Raw genomic sequence first — 24217 nt, 5'->3', positions numbered from 1 at the left:
CATCCTGTGCATGCCCGACTGGCTAAACACCAGTCACGAATTAAGATAAAAAATTTTAAAGCTCCTCTTACAAGTTATTATATAGAATTAAATCACCATATTGATGAGATGCAGTTCATTGTTCTGTATAAATATACTGGCCGTCATGATGATTTTGCAAGGAAATGCCTTTTAAGGGAAGAAACATTCTGGATTTTTCGATTACAGATGCTAACGCCAAATGGTTTAAACAATTGCATAGACTTCTTTTTTTTAATGAATTGTACGGCATTTTGGTAGTTTCTTAGCCCCCTCTTAGCTTTCACACAAATGTTATTAATTAGGGTAATATTTCTTTTAAGAGTAGCCTTGGTTGAGAGTTTCATCGTGGCGATTCGCCATGTAGTTTGTTTGGTTTGGTGCTTGTATGAATTGCTCGTTCATCTATATTATGGTAAGTTTTTGCCTTTATATGTATACATTCAATTTCTGTAAATTAGCGTTCTTATTGTAACTAATATTGTTTTGATGACAGTAACTTATCTTGGAAGAACTTCAAAAACCTCCTCTTTGAGAGCCTCTTTGAGAGCCAGTTTGGTGTAGTGGTTAAGTGTGTGGACTCTTATCTGGGAGAACTGGGTTTGATTCCCCACTCCTCCACTTGCACCTGCTGGAATGGCCTTGGGTCAGCCATAGCTCTGGCAGAGGTTGTCCTTGAAAGGGCAGCTGCTGTGAGAGCCCTCTCCAGCCCCACCCACCTCACAGGGTGTCTGTTGTGGGGGAGGAAGGTAAAGGAGATTGTGAGCCGCTCTGAGACTCTTCGGAGTGGAGGGCGGGATATAAATCCAATATCTTCTTCTTCTTCTTCTTTGATAAAGAGACATTGAAATGGCACGGCAACTCAACGGCTGGCACCGGGCTCCGTCAGAGGCGGTGTTGTTGGAGTCTCCTGATACAAAGGACTTTGAACTTTGGAGCTTGAGTACATATTTTGTCTACAAGCACTCTTCGCACTTTGGGAAGTAGTCTCCGGTTGTAACTGTTTCATGTGCTTTGTTGCATGTAATTTTTGCCTTAACTTTTCACCCTGAACTTTACTAGTATTTAACGTGTGTCGGTATCACTTTTGTAAATAATCTGAAAATTTGTATAAACTGTTTCTAATAATTTTCGTTATTAGGTCACGGTATCTGTCTGCTCCCACCTGGGCATTGGCAACCCTACCCGGAACAAAGTTTGAGTCCAGTGCCACCTTTAAGACCAACAAGTGTGCATGCACACGAAAGCTAATACCCAGAATTAAACTTTGTTGCCAGCTGTGGGTTGGGAAATACCTGGAGATTTGGGGGAAGAGGGGTGGAGCATGGGGAGGTGACAAGACAAAGAGCATCTTCAGGGAATTGCCTTGTCCCTTTCCGATGCTACTTCACTGTTCTGCATAGTTCCCTGGGTTGCATCACCAGCCTCCAGGTGGGGCCTGAAGATCTGGAATTACGACTGAGCTCCAGACAACAGGGAACAGTTCCTCTGGAGAAAGTGACTGCTCTGGAGGGTGGACTCTATGCAAACACAGGGCTTTTTTGGTAGCAGGAAGCGCTTTGCATATTAGACCACGCACACCTCTGATGCAGCCCACCCTCCTGGAGCTTACAGCAAGCCCTGTACTAGGAGCCCTGTAAGCACTTGGAGGATTGACTACATCAGGGGTGTTTGGCCTAATATGCAAAAGAGTGCCTGCTACCAAAAAAGCTCTGTGCAAATTATACCTGCTGAGGTCCATCCCATCTCCAAACCCTGCCCTCTCCAGGCTCCATCTGGGACAGAGCCAGAAAATTTTCATGGCTGCGGGGAATCCTGGAGGTGGGGAAAGAGGAGAGAGGGGGGGGAGGAGCAGGAGAGAGAGAAGACCTCCACTGTGCCTCTCCAACTCTCTGAGAGGTGTGGGGGTCACTGCGTTTTCTTCCTGAATGTTTAAAGACATGGCACGTAGCAGGACTTGTGGGACATGGGTGTTGAGTTAGGGACCGTGGCCCTGTGATACCCCACTGTAGCTATGCCCCTGCATCCCCCCCCCCGCCCAAATCTCCAGGTATTTTCCAGTCCAGAGCTGGCAGTCCTAAGGTGCCAGGTAACTCCCACAATGGCAGATATTTAGCATGGCCACACATCCAGGTCTGCTAATTCAGCTCACTTAGTTCAACTGTGGACCTGGTATGGTGTGCATGCGGGGTGGGGTGTTTCACTGTCACCTGGAAGATTCCATGGCCATTATCCAGTGATTGGTTGAGAAGGTCAGGAGGTCATGGCCTGCAGTTTCTATTTAAAAAGTCAGTGAGGTGTTATTTAGTGTTTTTATTACATCTCACTGGGTTCTTGTTGCCTAAGCTTGAGGCAGGCACACCATGCAAACCAGGATCCTGAAGCTTGGAAGACCTGCCAATCAGGATGTTAAATCTTATGGGAATCGGTCCCCAAAGGGAATAATGGAGTGCCCAGCAGACATTACCCTTCCCGTCCTCCCACTTTCTGATGACCCTGAAGGGGGGGGAAGGGCCTCCAAACCGTGGGATCCCCTGCCCCCACCTGGAGATTGGCAGCCCTAGGCTGGAATGAAGTACTCATTAGCAACCTGGATCCTGATCAAAATGTATTTAATAAAAATCCTAATTCTGCCCAAAGGCACTCCAGCTGCCTTGATGTAGGTTGAACTTGGCCTTCTTTCAATAAACATGTTACTTAAATTAATTTTTGGTGTAAGAAGACAAAAACCCCAGCCTCCCATCTCTTAAGGCAACTGGGATCGCCAGGTTCCTTTGGGCACCCAGCAGATGAAGAGTGGGCTTACCGGGAGTTTATTTTACGTTTCAGTAACACACCCACATAACTTGGAAGTGACTTATGCTTATCAGGGGTGACACTCTGGTTTCTGGACAAAAACTCTATGATAGAATTAGCTTCTATCATAGAGCTTCTGCCCAAGAAACAGTGTTGCCCTGACATCCCTAATGTGCCTATGTCATTTCTGAGTCACATGGAAGTCGTGTAGGCACATTACTGAAATGGCCAGTGTTCTTCCCTGCCAGCTAATCAGCGGTGGAGAGGTGGGGCCTGGCATCCCTAAAGGCAGGGGTGGCCAAACTTGCTTAACATAATAGCCACATAGAATAAATGTCAGATGTTTGAGAGGAGGGGATTGGGGGGGGGGGCAATTTCGGCCTGGGGCGCTGGAAACCTCAGCGCCGGGCCTGCACCTGGGTCACACGCAAGACATAATAGCAATCTAGATATAATAGTATTTAATCAGTACTCTTTTCTAGTTCAATCTCAGCAAGTTTTTCCAGGCGAACTCCAAACTCCGCACAACTTCGATGCCTTAATAGGCACACAATAAGAGGCTCCAAATTCTTCCTCTGGTCCTCGATGTGGATCACAACAGAGCCCATTACTTGTTTAACATCACGTTTTACAGTCTAAGGCCAGCCTTTGGCACCATTTGCTGCTGGACCATGCAGTGTGTCATGTTAACAGGAAGCTATTCATGCTAACCCGTTGCTCACCGTTTGTGTCTGTGACACGGCAGAGGTTGAGGCTCCTCCTCGCTGTGTGCTGCATTGTGTAAGGAGCCAGTTTGGTGAAGTGGTTAAGAGTGGCAGACTCTAATCTTGTGAACCAGGTTTAATTCCACCCCTACCCCCCTCCACATGAAGCCTGCTGGGTGACTTGGGCCAGTCCGAGTTCTCTCAGAACTCTCCCCCCCACCACCACCCGCTACCTCACAGGGTCTGTTGTGGGGAGAGGAAAGGAAGATTGTAAGCCACTCTGAGGCTCTTTCAGGTAGTGAAGAGCGGGGTAGAAAACCAACTCTTCTTCTTTTCTATATTGGGAACCCAGATACAAAATCTAGGGTATCTGGCTACATGAACAGCTGAGGAAAAATAATATTCCTTCTTGAAGATGTAGACCCGCATGCTGTGTACATGGTGGCCGTATACACTCTGGCTGCTAAGAAAACAGGTGCAAAAGTGGTAGTTAAAACTGAAAATCTATAGTTTTTGTAATGCTTAAATTGTGTGGTATCTTATCTTGCTGTTTGTTTTTATTCAATGTTTTATTTAGACCAACTTTGTAATGTCCTTAGGCCACACACATTTCTTACTGAAAGTACTTAGAAGGAATGCTATTCCACACAGGTTTATATTCTTCTCTCCTCCATTTTTATCTTCACACCAACCCTGTGTGGTAGCTTAAGCTGAGAATACCAGGCAAAAGACCCACCTGGCCTCCCCATGGTGCCCACAGGGAGGAGACTTCCACCCTAGTGAATAAATAAGAAGATTCTGTGAATTTGGGGTAGGTATTTGTGGGTTTCCTGCATTGTGCAGAGGGTTGGACTAGATGACCCTGGAGGTCCTTTCCAACTCTATGATTCTACCAACTCGCTTGGAGCAGATTTATAGAATATAGCCAACTTGTGTTTAATCAATGCCATGAATTGTAATTATTGGTTTGGTGATTTTAAGATTTTTATGGATAAATGTATGTTTTTGTGTTGTTACCTGCCCTTGAGCCTGCCATGGTAGGATCGGTGGGGGAAGGAAGGAAGGAAGGAAGGAAGGAAGGAAGGAAGGAAGGAAGGAAGGAAGGAAGGAAGGAAGGAAGGAAGGAAGGAAGGAAGGAAGGGAGGGAGGGAGGGAGGGAGGGAAGGGTGGGAGGAAGGAAGGAAATTTCCTTCTTATTTTCTTTTCAATTACCACTGGGAAAGAAGCACTTAGTAACTGAGCAAGGGTACATAATAGTAAACTTTGATGGGAATCTAAGGTGCAGGTCACTTCTTCAAAGGGAAAATACCAGGTTGCAGTGAAGGCAAGGAAATGAATGGTTGGAGAGAGGAAGAGGATCAGGCAGGGTGACTACCTTCTGTATGACAGAGTAGAAATTCCAGAGAGAGAAGGAAGATAACTATAACACTAGGAGAGAAAGGTAGGTCAGCATCACTTTGCTGGGGGGGGAGGTCTCCTAAAGGCTGAGGAAAAGAGATGGACTGAACTAAAGGTAGGGTTGCCAAGTCCAATTCAAGAAATATCTGGGGACTTTGGGGGTGGAGCCAGGAGACTTTGGGGGTGGAGCCAGGAGACACTGGGGGGCGGAGCCAGGAGCAAGGGTGTGACAAGCATAATTGAACTCCAAGGGAGTTTTGGCCATCACATTTAAAGGGACAGCACATCTTTTAGAATGCCTTCCTTCCATAGAAAATAATGAAGGATAGGGGCACCTTCTTTTGGGGCTCATAGAATTGGACCCCCTGGTCCAATCTTTTTGAAACTTGGAAGGTATTTTGGGGAGAGGCACTAGATGCTATACTGAAAATTAGGTGCCTCTACCTCAAAAGACAGCCCCCCCCAGAGCCCCTGACACCCGCGGATCAATTCCCCATCATTCCCTATGGGAATCCTTCCTGGAGGTGCATAATAGCTATGGGGGTGGAGCTTCCCCCGCCAGCCAGCTGGCTGGGGGAGGGGGGAAGCCTGTAAAACAAGGGGATCCCCCGCTGGGACCTGGGGATTGGGAAGCCTAACTAAAGGAGTTGGAAAAAGAGATCGGCCTTGTAAAGCAGGGTCCCCAACCCCTGGGCCATGGATTGGTACTGCCGCATGGCCTGTTAGCAACCGGACCTTGAGTTGTATAATTGTTTCATTATATATTACATAGTAGTAGTAGTAGTAGGAAGATGACAACGACATTGGATTTATATCCCGTCCTCCACTCCAGATCTCAGAGTCTCAGTGCTGCTCACAATCTCCTCTACCTTCCTTTCCCACAACAGACACCCTGTGTGGGAGGTGGGGCCAAGAGAGCTCTCACTGCGGCTGCCCTTTCAAGGACAGCTCCTGCGATAGCTATGGCTGACCCAAGGCCATTCCAGCAGCTGCAAGTGGGGGAGTGGGGAATCAAACCTGGTTCTCCCAGATAAGAGTCCACACACTTAACCACTACACCAAACTAATAGAAATAAAGCACAGACTTGTATCATTCCGAAACCATCACGCCTCCCCCTGCCGGTCTGTGGAAAAACCATCACGCCTCCCCCTACCGGTCTGTGGAAAAAACTGTCTTCCACAAAACCGGTCCTTGGTGCCAAAAAGGTTGGGGACTGCTGTTGTAAAGGACAGCTACCAAAAAAAAGTGATGGTCACAAACAAGCAAGGTCAGCCACCTTCAGTGGTTTCCCATGTGACCGTCTCTTCCCACACGTTCCCCAGCGAGCACTGAGATCGGGAACTCAAAACCTCCTGGTTGTCCCCGGGCCAAAGGAAGCCCGTTTGAAAGCTACAAGGGACAGGGCCCTCTCCGTAATGGCCCCATCTTGGTGGAACCAGCTGCCGGAAGAGGTAAGGGCCCTGCGGGACCTTACTCAATTCCGCAGGGCCTGTAAGACAGCCCTCTTCCGGCTGGCCCACAGCTAACCGGCATTGAACACTGAACACTAAACACCGAATACTGAATTTGAAATCGAACTTGAATCGAGTGTAGCTTTAAGACCGCTGTATGATTTTAATGTTTATGTATATAATAATTGTTTAGATTTTTAACTATAAATTATGAAATGTTAATTTTAATGCTTAATTTTATATTTTATGTTAGTTTTACATGTTGTAAGCCACCCTGAGCCACCTAGTGGGAAGGGCGGGATATAAATCTCAGATAAATAAATAAATAAAAAATAACTGGACAACCTCTCTGTGTGAATCTTGTGGAGCAGGCTAAGACTCCTGCTGTGACTGAAGGTGTTTTGATACACCAGGCAATATGACTCTTCCTGTATGAGTCTTGTGATGTGCAGTTACGCTGCCTTTCCAAGAGAAACTCTTTCTGCACTCCAAGCACTTATATGGCTTCTCCCCTGAGTGAATGCACTGGTGTGCAGAAAAGCTGCGACTGTGAGAGAAATTTCTTCCACATGCCGGACACTTACATGGCTTCTTCTCCACATCAATCCTTTCATGTTTAGCTAGGTCACCATTCTGAGAAAAGCTCTTCCCTCATTTTGTGCATTTATATGGTTTCTCACCTGTGTGAATCCTACAATGTGCAGTCAGACAGCTATTTTTAGAGAAGCTCTTTCCACACTCCAAGCATTTATATGGCTTCTCCCCTGTATGAATCCTTTGATGTTTGATTAGGTCACTATTGTGAGAAAAGCTCTTCCCACATTCCAAGCATCTATATGGCTTCTCTCCTGTGTGAATCCTTTGATGTTTAAGTAGGTCACCATTCTGCAAGAAGCTCTTTCCACATTCCAAGCATCTATAGGGTTTTTCACCTGTGTGAATCCTGTGATGTGAAGTTAGACAGCTATTATTATGGAAGCTCTTTCCACACTCTAGGCATTTATATGGCTTCTCCCCAGTGTGAGTCCTATGATGTATTGTTAGTTGATGATTCCGAGAAAAGCTCTTTCCACACTCCAAGCATTTATATGGCTTCTCCCCTGTGTGAATCCTTTGATGCTGAGTAAGACATGCATTCCAAGAAAAGCTCTTCCCACACTCCAGGCATTTATATAGCTTCTCCCCTGTATGAATCTTTTGATGCACAGTGAGGCAGTAATTCCAAGAGAAACTCTTTCCACATTCTAAGCATTTATATGGCTTCTCCCCTGAGTGCATCTTCTGATGTTGAGTGAGGCAGTCATTCCGAGAAAAGCTCTTTCCACACTCCAAGCATTTATACGGCTTCTTTCCTGTATGACTCCTCTCATGTTTAGTGAGGCTTGTTTTGAGAGTAAACGTCTTCTTACAATTTGAGCATTTATAAGGCTTGTCTCCTGTGTGAATCCTTTGATGTGAAGTAAGACCAATACTCTGATTGAAGCTCTTCCCGCACTCCAAGCATTTATATGGCTTCTCCCCTGTATGAATCCTCAAATGTATAATAAGGCTTGATTTAACAGAAAACGTCTTGCTGCAATAAGAGCATTTATATGGCTTCTCCCCTGTATGAATCCTCATATGTGTAATAAGGCTTGATTTAATAGGAAACCTCTTGTTGCAATCAGAACATTTAAATGGCTTCTCCCCTGTATGGGCTGCTTGATGTAAAGCCAGGTTGTCACTTCGACTGAAGCTCTTTCCACACTCAGAACATTTATATGGTTTCTCCCCAGTGTGAATTCTCTGATGTACTGTTAGCTGGCCCTTCTGAGAGAAGCTCTTTTCACAATGCAGGCATTTATAGGGCTTCTCCCCTGTATGAATGCGTTGATGTGAATGAAGGTTGTGACTCCAGCTGAAGCTCTTCCCACATTCCAAGCACTGATATGGCTTCTTACCTGTGTGAAACAAGATAAATTGTTGTTGTTATGAAAAATTATTGTTTTCATTTATAGGATCCAAGGCAGATTAAAAGTATGATAAAAATAATTAAGTCCTTTATAAAACATGATAACATTAAAAACAATTCAATGCAATTGGGTTGAGGATGAAGAAGGGGGCGAAAAAAAATACAAGCAACAAATCTGTATAAAGCAATAAGACCATCAGTGTAAGAAAAATGTTATCCCTAATAAAAAATAACCTCCCGATCAGTTGAACCTCAACGTTATTATCTCCATAAGAAAGCACCTATGACCAGTTCCTTTCTGCTAATACGACACAGTCTGACTGAAGCTGTCTTCATATTCCAAACATTTATATGGCTTCCCTTCCGAGAGCCAGTTTGGTGTAGTGGTTAAGTGGGTGGACTCTTATCTGGGAGAACTGGGTTTGATTCCCCACTCCTCCACTTGCAGCTGCTGGAATGGCCTTGGGTTAGCCATAGCTCTTGCAGGAGTTGTCCTTGAAAGGGCAGCTGCTGTGAGAGCCCTCTCAGGCCCACCCACCTCACAGGGTGTTTGTTGTGGGGGGAGAAGATATAGGAGATTGTAAGCTGCTCTGAGTCTCTGATTCAGAGAGAAGGGCGGAGTATAAATCTGCAGTCATCTTTTTCTTCTGTGAACCCACATATTTGAAATACAGCTTGATTTAATGGAAAGCCCCTTGTTACAACTGAAGCATTTATATTGCTGCTCTCCTTTGTGAATCCTTCAATGTAACATCTCATTTACATTCGGACTACACCTTCTTCTAGAGATTTATATTGCCCTGCCCCTGTGTGAATTATTTGATATTCAGCAGCGCTTTTACTATGACTGCAGCTCTTTCTACACTCCATGTATTTACCATGCTCTCACCTGTCTGGATTTTCTGATATTTCTTATCACTGGTTTTGTAGCTAGACTCTTTCCTTTCACAGGGCACACATTCCTCCCATCCCCCTGTTGTATCTTGTTTAGGCCTGGGATCTCATGTAAGCTTCTGCCATGAAAGACAACCAATGCCTTCCTCTGCTTCTGTTTTGGATCCTCTTATCTTCTCAGCTGCCACTGATTTCCAGGTTCCTTTTATACCTCCAGAACCTCATCTCTTTCTACAAACACCCTTTCTGGTTCCCTCTAATTCTCCATCACCAGCTGGCATACGGACACAGATATCAACTAAGAGCCCCATCTAGGGTAAGACAACAGTGAGCAAGGACAATTCATTAGCTAACAGCACTTTCCATGAGAACAGGGCAACATGGGAGGTGGGGGAAGTATGACAGACAGGAGGTTGTCCAGCCCCTCAGAGGTGAAGAAGCCAACCATCTGTTTTGCTCCTGAGGCTACGGAACTTCTGCTCCACCATTCCATCATCTTTCTGAGGGTGGATGCCATGTTGAAAGGAAGCACACCAGCAGCCGGTCGTGAAGCCCTGTCCATGAAGGGTAACAGAGGAGTAGGTGGGACCCCTTCATTAAAGCTATCTGTTGAGTCCAATGGCTAAGAGAAATTCCTGCTGCCTCCAGAACACTCTTCAGACACACAATGGTTTGTTTCTTCTGAGCTCTAGTAGCTCCACAAAGGTACCAAATAGAACCCTTGTGATCCCCTCAGGGGCCAAGGGTGGGAAGCAATCAGAAACTGGAGAGCACTCAGGCCTTCCATTAGCAGATGGGGAGCTTCAACTCAGCCCACACAATTCCTCTCTTCCCTTTATCTATTAAACTGTTATGGGAGAAGCCCAGAGGCTGGCCTTTAGCCCAACAGCTACTGGGAAGAAGTGAGGCCTGGTGCCTCTACATCCTCCTCCTGCTGCATGGACTCCCTGATCACACATCTGCACAGCCTGCTTGGTCCCTGTCTCTGAGGGTTTTTTGCTCTTTTGGAAAGTAAAGGGGAAAGCCAGCAGTCTCCTTCCTGTCTAGGACCCTGGAGGTCCCTTCCAACTCTATGATGACATCTGGCAGGTATCTGAAAGTCCTCTTCTTTGCAAACTGAACAATAAATCAATGAGTAATATCTCTTTGATATCCTGGCCCATTTTGCTTGCATAGAGATGCTTAGGAGGCCACCCACTTTCCTATAAGAGGGAACAAGTTGGCCTCCACTTGGAAACAGAGGATGGGAAGAAAAGGGCCAGGGAATTTCCTGTTGGGTTAAATGTAAGTAAATAATTAAATAAATCTCCTTGGAAGCACAGAAGCCTTTTTCCAAAATCCTTGATCCTCCGCATTTCCCAGTTAAGGGGATAACATTGATCAACCAAATTACAAAGATGATCTGAATCCAGTGCTAACAGGAGAGAGGAATTTTACAAACAAAGATAGAAGCGCATCTTACATTATATATTTATGTGGGTACTTTTAACTTATTGTGAACAATTAACTTCAGAAAAGGTTAACTCGCTACAGCTTCAAGGTCAAGTAAGAGAAAGAAGAAGAGAGGTCTTAAATAAATTGAAACACGGAAGACAAGCAAGGGCTAAAAAGGCTCAACATCTAACCGATAAGAGGCTGGGGCCAACTGCCAAGTGTGCCCCCGAGAATTTTCATAACCATTTATCTCCAAGATCCTCTTGCATGCAGAGCTACATATTGAACACTTCCTCCCAATCCAAATCCCTTGACTCCTCCATTTCCACCACAGAAGTGGAAAGGACACTCACATTGCTGAACTGGGAAGGAAATGTTCTCTCGAGATCCTCCAGGTAAACTCTCCTGCACTTCTTCTGAGGAGGGGTCTTCCTTTTCCCTCGTGGCCCCATCATCTGTGTGAAGAGGGGAGACAACGAGGGAATCTTTGGTCAATCATTAGAGGAAATCAAAGACAGGAGAGGAGCAAATTCTTCTAGGATGATTTAGAGAAGACTGGTCCAGCGTAGAGATATAACATTTCCAGAAATGTTGAAGTAATTGGGGGGCGTGGTGGTGGTGGAATGTTTGTTGTTCCTGGGGAAAATGGAAATTTGGGAGAAAATATATGTACTGTTTCCTGTCCTACTGAGCCTAAACTAATTTAAGATCTTTAGCAACATAAAATGTGTCACTCAGAACTTACTTAACATATAAAATTGCAATATTTGATATATTTATGAAATTTAAAAGTTAGGAAACGCCTCAGTTTTTACAAGAAAAGTTGTAAACACACCCAGTACTTGAAAGAAAAACTGCACCATAGCTACCATAGGGCAATAAACTACTAGGTTACCCAGCCTATTTGTGTCACAGGAATTTGAAGAAGAGGTGAAAAAGTCAACCACAAAGGCAGAGTTAGGTCAAAAGGCCAACAGAAGGCATGCGAGGGTTTAGAAGCAATGGAAGTCTGGCATGCACACCTCCTGAAAATCAAGTATCCAGTCTTCTCATCTGATCTCAGAGCTGTATATGTCTACTGCAGGCCCACGTTGTCTTTAAGAGTACTTCACTCATTCTAAAATAATTTTTCCATACATTTGTGTTTTTTCAATTAGTCCCCAATATCTTGAAATTTTTGTGGAAAAAATGAAAGTCTGTGGAAGAGAACGGGATTTTAAAAATATATATATATATATATATATATATATATATATATATATATATATTTAAAAATGGACCTTCACATCACTAGACTGGCCTGCAAAGAACATGGCCCCGTTCAGGCTTCTCGTCCACAAAACAGTGGATGATGTCATTCCCAATGCAGGGCTTTTTTTGTAGCAGAAACTCCTTTGCATATTAAGCCACACACCCCTGATGTAGCCAATCCTCCTGGAGCTTACAGTAGGCCCTGTACTAAGAGCCCTGTAAGCTCTTGGAGGATTGGCTACATCGGGGTGGGGGGGCGTGGGACATGGCCTAATAGGCAAATGAGTTCCTGCTACAAAAAAAGCCCTGCCCACATGAGGAGAACTCAGAGTAGGACACATCTGTCTTTCCCTGGTGAAATTACAGAGGATCTCATTTCTCAGAAACGGAAAGGTCCCCTACACACATCCAAGGAGGTACCTGTTTTCTTGGAGTCCTGCACAAACTCCTCTTCCTCTAGGCATGTGATGAAGTCATCTCTGGGAATCAAAGATCTTCCTGCAGCTGAGAAAAAACATGAAACCTACCATTTCAGCTTGATTTTCCTTATACAGTGCAGATAATTCTAGATTTAATATGTAATATAGTAAGTACACATTAAATCTAAAATTATCTGAGCTGTATGGGGGGAGTTGGTATTGAATGTGTAAATGTGCCTTACAGTGAGTCAGACCACTGGTTCATCTAGGTAATTGTCTACTCTGTCTGGGAGCAGCTCTTCGGGGTCTCAGGCAGAGAAAGTCTTTCTCAACAGTTTTTTTTCCTGAGATCCTCTCACCGGAGGTTCTGGGAGAAATGGGTTTTAACTCCCTCCCCCAAAGTTTCTCATGCTCTCACAACACTTAAGCGTTGCTCTTCTATGATTTCAATCAATTCATGTATTGTATCACACTCTGAATCAATTCTGTTTCTTCGAGAGGTCCATGAGTGAAAACAGGACAGGCTTTATGCAGATTGCATCCATGATTAGATATAAAACCACAAATGGTGTTTCCACAGAAAAATTCCCTGAAATGGCTCCTTCATTGTCATGCTTCCACCAGCTCCCTTACCTGAGAAGAGGACACACGGACTCCTCCCTGAATCCTCACAGCTCTGGAGAAACTGCACTTCTCTTGGATGTAGCTGAAGGTAAATGAACGGCCCAGGAACCCGGAGTCCTTGAAGCAGAACAGAAGGCGATGTGAAATGTTTGTGTGCTGAAGAATATGATGCCCGCACCTGTTTTGTGTGGCATTCTATTTTTATTATTATTTAACTTAATGAATCGCTCCATCCCAGCCAGTGCCAGGCTCTGGGCGATATACAACATAAAAATAAAATACATATATCGATATCAGTTCAGTTCAGACCTTTATTGGCATAAAATATTGATATTAATAAAATCAGTTACATTAAAAAGAAATTATAGACCCCCCGATGGCGTCTCATTTAAAGTGCTATTGCTCAATTTCAATTTCCAGTCATTACATTGGAGGTGGGGGGAATCTCCCCAAGCGGGGGTGGGGAGAAGGTGCCAGCACAGTAGCTATCGCTGTCCTTATGCAAAGGCTTGGTGGAACATCTCTGCCTTACAAGCCCTGTGGAACTGTAAAAGATCCCGCAGAGCCCTGATGTCTTCTGGCAGAGTGTTCCACCAAGTCATTATACTCTGCAGAGGTCTATGGCATTACACTATCTTCCCTGGTCCCCACTCCCAAATCTCCAGGAATTTTCCAGCCTGGAGTTGACAACCATAGCTGTGCCCCTGACAAAGGAGTCTGAGCAATGCCAGAAGAAGCGACAGCCTCAGGGACCAACCTTTCCTGGCAACTGGAAGCGAAGCTAGATGTATTAAAAAAAAATAAACTTCACACCCCACTTTTCTCCCCAGTGGGGATCAAAAGCAGCTTACGGGGTTCTCCTCCACTCCATTTTATCCTCACAACAACCCTGTGAGGTAGGTGCGGCAGAGAGCGTGTGACTGGATCAAAGTCGGCCATCGGCATTCTATGATAGAGTAGGGATTGACACCTGAATCGCCTTGACTCGAGTCTGACTTTCTAACCACTGCCCCACTAAGGCTTTGCTAAATAAGGGAAAGAGTTAAGCCCCCCCTGGTTATTTTCCACTCCCCGTCAGAGCTGCTGACACATTCCTGACTTTTCAGGAGTGAACCTTTACCTCTGTTGCAAATAACAGAGGGGTGTTTGCAAAGCCAGTCTGTGCCAGGATGGTCCAGTTCCCTTCATTTTTGAACCTAAGAAAATTTGGGACCTTCTGCAAGCCAAGCAGAGGCTCTTCCACTGAGCCACAGCCCCTCTTCCCTAAATGACAGCAAGCTCAGAAATACTGAATGCATCAACCTGCCTTATCCTGAATCAGAAACTTGGCCCATCAATGTCAATATTGTCTCTCCAGAGTGGCAGCATCTCTCCATGGTTTCAGGTGGCATTTTGTGTGTGTGTGTGTGTTTTATTGCATCATGTACAACCAGGTACTTTAAGAACATAAGAGAAGCCATGTTGGATCAGGCCAATGGCCGATCCAGTCCAACACTCGGTGTCATACAGTGGTCAAACCTCAGGTGCCCTTAGGAGGTCCACCCATGCTCCAGAAGCCTTCCCACTGTGGCCTCCCAAGCACCAAGAAGACTGAGCATCACTGCCCCGTGCACCAAGGTCATGGTGCTGCAGGTCCCACCATCATCCCAAAGCAGGTGGCCAATTTTGAGGTGCCTAGCTGTAGATTCGGATGCGTGATGTCTGCCACTGACAGTTTTTCAGGTAAGTATGCAGAGGGAAGAGGGGTTTCTGGGCTTCATGAGCGGAAGGATGTTCCCATTCCTTTCATGTTTGGCACCACCACACCTACGGTCATCGAGATGATAGTGGCCAATTTTGATGCTCCAAGATATCAACACATCAAGCTGCCTTCTCCTGTCCTTACCCAGTCTCTTGGTCCATGAGGTCAGTACTGTCAGAAGAAAAGAGCGCCTCCCTTTCCTCATCAAGCCGCATACCAAAGTGACAGGTGCCCCGCCCCCACACCCCATCCCCCCCAATGAATACCAGATGTTTTCCTATGGGCACTGAGGCAACTGTCCTGACGCGTGTCCTGTCCTCCTGATCCACCTGCAAATGAATGCCAGATGTTTCCTAATGTAGGGCATTTGTGCATGTACAAAAGTTGTGCTTGGGGGGAATGCTATGTTTTACAGGGGAAAGTATATATACATTTACTGTGGTCTCCTAATCCCGTCTACGTTTTACAGGGGGGAAAAGAGTTGTTCAACTTCAAGAAAAACTACTTCTGCCCCCCATTTTAATATCTCTGCCCCATTAATTGTAAGCATCCACCATTTCTTATGCCCTTTTCCACATTAAATCCTGACATTTTTCTAGCATCTTCAGTGCCTGTTCTCAGAGGATTAAGAAAGCATCCTTTTGTTCTTTGCCAGTACTCACAGCAAGGTTGCCAATCTCCAGACAGGAGATTCTAAGTTTCAAATTTACTTTTTTGTCCTTCGCAGATGGAAGGTTCAAAATATTTAATTTGGTTTATACGTTCCTCTTTTCGGCAATACAGATTTCCTAGGCTTCCCTCCTCACACACACACACATCCACAATTTTGCCCTCCCTTCTGAGAAAAAGGACTAGTTCTCCCAGTGTGCTGGCCAGCACAATATGAATCACCTAACAAAGACATTTTAGATGTGCAGGAAAACAGCATGGCAAAACTCCTTTTTATGCTTAAGATTCCCACCCCTTTTTTACATCATGGCTTATTTCTGGGTTTTTAGCTTCCTTGTACATTTCAATGCAAAGAAATGTCGTTGTACAATATATTTGAAATGTTGCAGGCAACCCCTGGTTGTCACAGGGCATGTCCCATGAGACATTTAAATACACCAATGAGTGCAGGTGGTGCTTTCTCACGGAACTCTTTAAAATAGAGGAGACCTCCAGCCCCCACTCCATGGCCTGTGTTTGTTGCTTTCGGTTTCCCGGCTCTGTTGAACCAGCATTTTATGAAGAAATTAATGCTGTGGAGGCCGACGGGGTTGAGGAACATTTAAAAGTGAACATTCATGCTGTGCTGTGTTCTGATAAGGGATGGACTATATTTAAAATGCGGCCCCCAAAATATCCTGAGACCCATTTTATGCTTTTACAGAGTGATCATTTTTATGGCATTCTTCACATTAAGAGTTTTCTTCGGATCTAGGAATTATTGCGGGTATTGTTACACCCTATACAGCCATCACCATAATTGTTCTCAACTTTGTAGAATGTGTTCCACCGCAGAATGTAAAGCTGTAAGGACAGGAGAAGGCAGCTTGATGTGTTGATAAAGAATGTAAAGATCCTAGGGACGCCTAGGAAATGTCCCAACTGTTGCATGTATTGCAGCAGCGACTTTTGTTTTAAGAAGCATGGTGAGCTGGCGGCCCAAGATGAAACAGCATGTCCCTCCAGGGCGTGGTGTACAAAATGCGGTTCTTACAAGGACGTTATGCACCTGTTTGAAGAGTGTCGTGGGAGGGTCTGTAGACAATGCGGTGGGAAGCTGGAGGATGGTGAAGATTTCCACAGGCTGTGTTATTTAGAACCTCTGAAACAGCCCGACGTTTCGTCAAAATACATATTTTATGATTTTGAATGCACACAAGACAACCTAGGCGGGGTGCACCGGCCCTATTATGTTTTCGCTAAAGCCTTGGGGGAAGATAAAAAATGGTGTGCCAGTGGTAAATCTTGGGAATTCAGGGGTGAAACGTGTGTGTATCAGTTTGTTAACACAATTACCGCACAAAAGCAGTTTAAGCATATTACCTTCGTTGCCCATAACTCCAAGGCTTACGATTCTTACTTTATTGTTAAGCAGCTGATTGAGGAGAGGCTGGATCCCGAACTGGTAGCCTTAGGGGGAAAGCTAATGTGCGTGAACATAAAAAGTCTTGACATAAAATTAATTGATTCGTTGAACCATCTCCCCATGGCCCTCTCTAAGCTGCCGAAAGCTCTAGGATTTTCCCAGAGTAAGGGCTATTTTCCTCATTTTTTCAACACTGAGGAAAATCAGTCTTATGTGGGACTTTTACCAGAGCCCGAATACCGTTGACATGTCACAGAGACCCACCTTTTTCTGATCAGACCACCCTAATTCGCTGTGTAATTTTCTAGCTGCCTCTAACAGGATTGCAACATACAAAGAGTATCATGGCAGAAAAGAACAAGGAAACAAAAAGCAAAAAGCCCCACGTGAACCAGCTTCTGTATCCAATTACATAACAAGAAAAACCATTCAAATATAAAATAATTGTATTTAACCCACATATATTGCTTTCATCAAAACAACCATAATACTCAGTCCTTTGAACAAAAGGAAGCATTTACACCAAGAGTTCTTTTCCTTTATATGGTAAAATTGTCCAGCTTTTCCATGTAATCCTGGTGTGATATTCCCAATGACGAATGTCTCCCAATGGATGCAGCCAAATTTTCAAAGAGGAAAGCAGAGACTTCTTCAAGCTGCGATAAACCTCTTGGTAGAGAGCATATTCAAGCTGTAATAAACATCTTAGCAAAGAGCTTCTTCAAGCTGCAATACACCTTTTAGCAAAATCTTAAAGCAAAGGCAATCATAGCCCAAATGTTTTCTAAAGAACTCCTGGTGTAAATGCTTCCTTTTGTTCAAAGGACTGAGTATTATGGTTGTTTTGATGAAAGCAATATATGTGGGTTAAATACAATTATTTATATTTGAATGGTTTTTCTTGTTATGTAATTGGATATAGAAGCTGGTTCTCGTGGGGCTTTTTGTTTCCTTGTTCTAACAGGATTGCGTCAGAAGGATCCCCTGCTCTTTTCATTACACCCATGAGCCCCGCCGTGAAGCATAAACTGTTGTTGTAATCTGAAAAATCTACCAAAAAACGACTTTTTTTTTTCCAATTATTGAACTTTAAGGGATAGACTTGATTTTACATCGAGCACGGCCCCTCGGGGGCTTTGAAACAGTCACAATTAAGTGCAGTGTGAAGGTGCTGAGTATTTCTCTATTGCTTTGCAGCATATTTACCACAAACTCCAGAAACTCATTAGCGTTGAGATGGTCTTTCTTTTTCTTAAATGAAAATAATGGGTTCTGTAGACCTTCCCCCTGTAGGCGCATTTGAACAAAATCTCCCTCGTCTATGCCACCGTTAATCTCATCCAGAACATCCTGGATCCCCCTCGTTAGCACCTCCAAGGCCTGTGCAAAGGAGCGCACATGTTCTAAATTTACAAAGCGAAATTCCTTGCTGGTTACCAAAGACTTAAATCTTTCATAGGCCCTCTGCCACCCCCTCACACGTTCCACATAGACTTCGGGTGGCTGTGGGGAGGCTGCACAGCTCTCTGCTGCTCCCTCTCCAACCCCGTTGGTGCCTGCTGCGCATGCTTCCCCATCCTCCTCTCCCTCCACCTCATCAGCTTGAACAGACATCAGGTCTGGAGAGCCCCTTACTGTCAGAACTTGAAGAACTTCAATCGAGGCCCAGGACTTCGTTACAAAGTATAAGCGTTTATTGAGAACTGCAAAGCTGAGCGTACAAAATAACACTGATAACTAGAACTAGCATTGGTTACATTTTATGCGGTTATGGTGACAACAATAAAACAATCTTTCATACGGCCCGAGACAACGGTCTGGTTCCCAGGCCTTGTTATCAGCTAGGGAGGATGGAGTCCCGCTGTGAAGGTCTGTTCGGCCTGGCTTCAAAGGGACACCTGCAGACACTGACCAGAGGCTATCTGTCACCCTTCAGAGATCACAGTTTATCTTAGCATACAGAGGAATGTTAGTTGCAGGCCTAATGCCGGGGGTTTCTTGTTAGTATCTGGTTACAACATGGAGTCAGTTAGGTTCTTGATACATAGGAAAGTTACAAGTTCTGACATACTGCCCCCCCTAAGCTTTCGCCTTGGGCTTGTGCGGGTACAGTAGGTGGAATTTCTTGAGTAGTTGAGGGGCGGATACATCACTAGCCTTGACCCACTCGTCACAGCTCGGGGGGAAGTACTTCCAGCGGATCAGATAGTACAAGACCCCCCGTTTGACCCTGGAGTCTAGGATTTCCTACACCTCATGGTGGCTCTGGCCCTTCACTCGTGTAGGAGGAGGCTCTGGAGGGCGAGGGTGCCAGGATGTAGCTCCAGGATCTTTACGAAGTAGGCTGCAATGAAACACCGGGTGGATTTTACTCAGTAACTTGGGCAACTCTAGTTCCACCGTTACCTCGTTGATGACCCGTTTTATTTTAAACGGTCCCAAGTATTTATAGGCTAGTTTCCTGCATGCTTGGGGAAGAGGAAGGTTCTTGGTCGATAGAAACACCCTTTCCCCTACTTTGAACTCCCACTGGGGGGAGTGCTTTTTGTCAAATTGGTGTTTGTATTCCGCTTTGGCTTTCTCCAAGTTTTGTTGAATTACCTCCCACCCTTTGCGGACCCCCTCCCACCATTGTTGGCATGAAGACGGTGCGGGGCTCCCGGCGGGCAGTGGGAGGTTAGGGAAGGGTTTGCCCTCGTAGCCGTTGACTATTTGGAACGGGGAGGTTTGGGTGGAGCTATGCAGGCTGTTGTTGTACCCATACTCTGCGAAGGCCAACAGTTCCACCCAGTTTGTTTGCTGGTAGTTGACATAACAGCGTAAATATTGCTCCAGCAGGCCGTTGACCCTCTCCGTCTGGCCGTCCGTCTGGGGATGGTAGGCTGAGCTAAGGCCCTGCTCTATGCCTGCGACTTTGCAAAACTCCCGCCAGAAGTTGGCAACGAACTGTGGCCCACGGTCGCTAATGACCTTGTCTGGGAAGGAGTGGAGGCGGACCACATGGTTAAAAAACAAGTCGGCTAGTTTTTTGGCCGTGGGGAGTTGCTTACAGGGAATGAAGTGGGCTTGTTTTGAGAATGTATCCACCACTACCAGGATTACTGTCTTTCCCTGAGAAGGCGGGAGTTCGACTATGAAATCCATAGACACTACCGACCAGGGCCGAGTCGCGGTGGGGAGAGGGAGCGGGTGGTCCGGTGGTTTGCCCCCCCTTCGTTTTGCCATGATGCAGGTCGGGCAAGAACCCACGAATTCCGACACGTCCCTTTTTAGGTGGGGCCACCAAAATTGCCGGGTGACTAGGTGCAAGGTTTTGACGTACCCGAAGTGCCCCGCTAGCCGGTTGGCGTGGCATTGTGTCAGTACCTCCTTTCTTAAGGTTTGGGGCACGTAGATTTTCCCTTGATGGTACCAGAGTCCCCTTTCCCCCCTTTCTAGCCCTTCGGGGCGCTTCTCCCCCTCTGCCTCTGTTTCGCTTACGAAGCGGTCCTCCCCCTGTAGCTCCGGGGCCCCGGTCCTTTTCCCGGATCTAGTGGTGACTCCGCCGGCTACTTGGGAGGGAGGAACGAGGGAGTCTATAACTTCCTCCCTTTGGCTGTCGTGCTGGGGCATGCGCGAGAGCGCGTCAGCCAAAAAGTTTTTAGTGCCGGGGATGTGCTTCAGCACGAGATCAAATTTGGCGAAGAACCCCGCCCATCGTATTTGTTTTGCGATCAGTTTGCGCCGGCCGGTCAGCGCTTCTAGGTTTTTGTGGTCAGTCCAGATTTCAAACGGCACTCGGGCGCCTTCCAGCCACGACCGCCAGGTCTTAAGCGCGAACGTGACCGCGAATGCTTCCTTGTCCCACACTGACCAGTTTCTCTGCTCATTGGAAAATTTGTGGGAGATTTGTGGGGTCTGAGTTCGCCCTCCTCCCCCCGTTGCATCAGTATTGCCCCCACAGCGACGTCGGAGGCGTCACATTGCACCACAAAGGGCTTTAGCTCATTGGGGTGGGCTAGCACTGGCTCACTGGTGAACAACCGTTTCAACTCATCGAACGCCTTCTGACACTCGGGCGACCAATTGAGGCGTGCCCCAGGTTTTTTCGCCTCCTCCCCCTCCCCCTTCGTTTTTAGGAGCTCGGTGAGGGGTAGCATCACCTTGGCGAACCCCTGGATGAACCCGCGGTAGAAATTTGCGAACCCGAGGAACGATTGTAGCTGCCGTCGGGTTCGGGGCGGTTCCCAGTCTAGCACTGCTTGGATTATCGCAGGGTCCATCGCTAACCCTTCCCCGGAAACTCGGAACCCTAGGTGAGAGCCAGTTTGGAGAGCCAGTTTGGTGTAGTGGTTTGAAGGAGAGCCAGTTTGGTGTAGTGGTTAAGTGTGCGGACTCTTATCTGGGAGAACCGGGTTTGATTCCCCACTCCTCCACTTGCACCTGCTGGAATGGCATTGGGTCAGCCATAGCTCTGGCAGAGGTTGTCCTTGAAAGGGCAGCTGCTGTGAGAGCCCTTTCCAGCCCCACCCACCTCACAGGGTGTCTGTTGTGGGGGAGGAAGGTAAAGGAGATTGTGAGCCGCTCTGAGACTCTTCGGAGTGGAGGGCGGGATATAAATCCAATATCTTCTTCTTCTTCTTCTTCTAGGTAGTCTAGTTCCGACTTATGGAATTCACACTTTGACAGTTTGGCATACAACTTGTTCTGGTACAGGGTGGTCAGTACCCGTCAGACCAACGGCACATGGGATTCAAGGTCCTTCGAGTAAATAATGATGTCATCCAGGTAAACCACCACCCCCTTATACAGGCAGTCTCTCAACACCTCATTTATAAAGTTCATAAAGACCCCCGGGGCCCCTTGTAGCCCGAAAGGCATCACCAGGTATTCGAATTGTCCCATCGGCGTGTTAAATGCCGTTTTCCATTCATCTCCCTCCTTGATGCGCACCCTGAAGTACGTGTCGCGGAGATCAAGCTTGGTGAACACCTTGCCCTCTGCCACCGTGCTAAGGAGGTCCTTTATTAGCGGGATCGGGTAGGCGTTTGACATAGAAATCCCGTTTATCCCGCGAAAATCTGTGCAAAGTCTCAAACTCCCATCCTTTTTCTTGCGGAAAAGCACCGGGGCCGCATGGGGGGCCGTCGCGGGGTGGATGAATCCCCGCTTTAGGTTTTTGTCTATGAACTTTTTCAGTTCCGCCTTCTCCGCCCAGCCCATCGAGTAGAGCTTAGCTTTTGGCACCTCTTGCCCAGGTATGAGTTCGATGGCGCAATCTGTGGGGTGGTGCGGGGGCAATTCGTCCGCCTCTTGCTCGCTAAAGGCCTTTTGTAAGTCCCGGTACTCTCTGGGGATCGATTTTACCTCCTCTATGGTCAGACACAGTCTTTCGTTCTGCGGCGGTGCTTTGGGCCCCCACTCCTTCCGCCAGTGGTGGTGTTCGCACCTCCAGTCCGGGAAGCGCACTACCTGTGCTTCCCATTGTATGTCTGGCTGGTGCCTGGCTAGCCACCCCGCCCCCACTACTATGTCAAAAGAGGAGGAGGGTGCTATCACGAACACCTCTATGCCCCAGTGGTCCTCCGTCCCCACCGGCACCGCTTGGGTCTCTTCGGTACAGGGTTCTCCTTTCATTATCGACCCGTCCATCTGTTCGAACTGGATCGGGTGGGGCAGGGGGGATTTTGCCAACCCAAGGGCCTCTACGAGGCGGGGGGTAATGATGTCTCTCGTGCACCCGGAGTCTATTAAGGCTCGGGCGTGCATGAAACGTTTTAATCTGGGGTTCAATAATGTCACTGCCATAAACAATAGTTCCCCAGTTATTCTCACCGTCATTGGTGCCGGCGACTCCCGGACCTGCTTTGCGGCACCTATTAAAGCAGGTCGCTGTCGTTTCCCGCCGACTCGGGGTCCCATGATTCCTCACTTGATCCTGCGATGGTTATAGCATCCTCGTCAGTCGCCATGGACGTGGCGACGGCGCCCCGACTGGGCTCCTTGATGCGTCCACCTCCTTTCTTCGGGGCGCTCCCGGCTGGTTTGGGGGTTGATGTAGCCGACGGGGTTCTCGTCGGGCAGCTGGCGGCCAAGTGCCCTGGGTCCCTGCACTTGAAGCACTTCCTGGCGCCTCCCGTTGGGGTGGAAGTTAGTGGTTGCTTCTTCCCCTCTTGCTTCTTCGCCGGGGGGTTCGATTTCCTGGCTCTTTTTCCAAGCTGCTGTTGGCGGCGCATTCCCACATGTTGTAAGTTTGTCTTCACTTCTCCCGCTAGCTGGATCCATCCCACTAGGGTGTCGGGTCTCCCCTGGTGGTAACATCGGTCGAGGATGTTGGCGTTTAACCCGTTCTTGAACGCCATGTACTTCATAAGTTCGCTCCAACCTCTCACGGCCGCGCAGTGGGCCATGAACTTGGTGGCGTACTCTCGAGTTGTGCGGTTCTCCTGCTCGATCCTTTGGAGGGCTTCGATGGCCTTCTCTCGCAGGGGGTCCCCGTACTGGCGCAGCATGGCTTGGAGAAATTCTGCCACTGTTGCTAGCTCGGGCTTCCGCCCCGTGTACAGCCCCACATACCATTTCCTCGCGGCCCCTTTTAGGCGGGAGGCGATGTGGTCCACCCGGCTTGCTTCGGTCGGGTAGCTGGCCCCCCAGTGCGTGAAAAAGTTGTTGCACTGGATAGTGAAGTATTCCACTTCGTCTCCATCCCCGTCGAACGTGATCTGCAGCTCCCGGGCCCTCCCGTCGCCCCCTCCTGGGGCGGCGGGCGCAGCTGGCGCGGCCAGCGGTGGCGCCGCCGGGAGGACGGGTGGAGCGGCTGGCGCAGCCGGGCCCCCCAGAACCAGTGGAGCGGCGGGGCCTGCGGGCACGGCAGGCGCGGCTGGAGCCGCGGGGGCGGCGGGCTGCCCGGCAGGGCCTCCCCCTCCTGCTCCCCCGTCAGCTGGGACCCCCGGGACTCCCCCGGCGGGGCCCGCAGGTTGCACGGGGCCTCCGCCCGGCGGTCCCGCTGGGGCGGCCCCTTGTAGGGCCCTCAACTGGTCTCGGATTGCCCCCAGCTGCTGCTGCATCTCCTCGGCTAGCTGCACGCGGGTGTCGTGGAGCAAATTGTGCATATCTTTCATCCAGTCGAACATCTCGCTGCGGAGCGCTTGGGCCACGTCCCCGTTCCCGGCGGGCGGCCCCTCTTCTCGGTCTTGGTCCCAGTCGTCGCCGCCGCCGGTGGCGAGCGCCCGGTACCTCTCTTCCGCGGCATCCGTGAGTGTTGTGGACTTCCGCGGGCTCCAGCTCCGCGAGAGGAACACGTCGGTGGAGAAGTGCGCCGGGTCGCGGATCTTCCGCCTCACGACTGTCACCCCGGGCTCGACCGGCTTCTCCTCCGGTGTGGTACTGGGCTCTCCGTCGTCTGGAGCTTTTGCTGCCATGCAGCCAAGTTGCCAGTTCGGATAAGTCCCGGTAAAAAGGGATCAGTGTTATAATGTCAGA

The 24217-nt window shown here is 47.6% G+C and overlaps 1 protein-coding gene across 1 annotated transcript in view; it reads right to left on the bottom strand.

The window, feature by feature from the left end:
* Positions 1-6740: 6740 nt before the first annotated feature.
* LOC132571831 (uncharacterized) overlaps positions 6741-24217 on the bottom strand; it is a 35318-nt gene continuing 17841 nt past the window's right edge. Inside the window, 8 exon segments of the mRNA XM_060238624.1 lie at positions 6741-8308; positions 12951-13058; positions 15120-15138; positions 17963-18136; positions 20123-20359; positions 22265-22536; positions 22731-23377; positions 23453-24149. Of these exon segments, the coding sequence (XP_060094607.1) occupies positions 6741-8308; positions 12951-13058; positions 15120-15138; positions 17963-18136; positions 20123-20359; positions 22265-22536; positions 22731-23377; positions 23453-24149 (3722 nt within the window).

Source organism: Heteronotia binoei, chromosome 5 (assembly GCF_032191835.1).
Source record: "Heteronotia binoei isolate CCM8104 ecotype False Entrance Well chromosome 5, APGP_CSIRO_Hbin_v1, whole genome shotgun sequence".
NCBI lineage: Eukaryota > Metazoa > Chordata > Lepidosauria > Squamata > Gekkonidae > Heteronotia > Heteronotia binoei.
The sequence above is the reverse complement of the archived record's forward strand: the minus strand, read 5'-3'. Positions and strand labels throughout refer to the sequence as shown.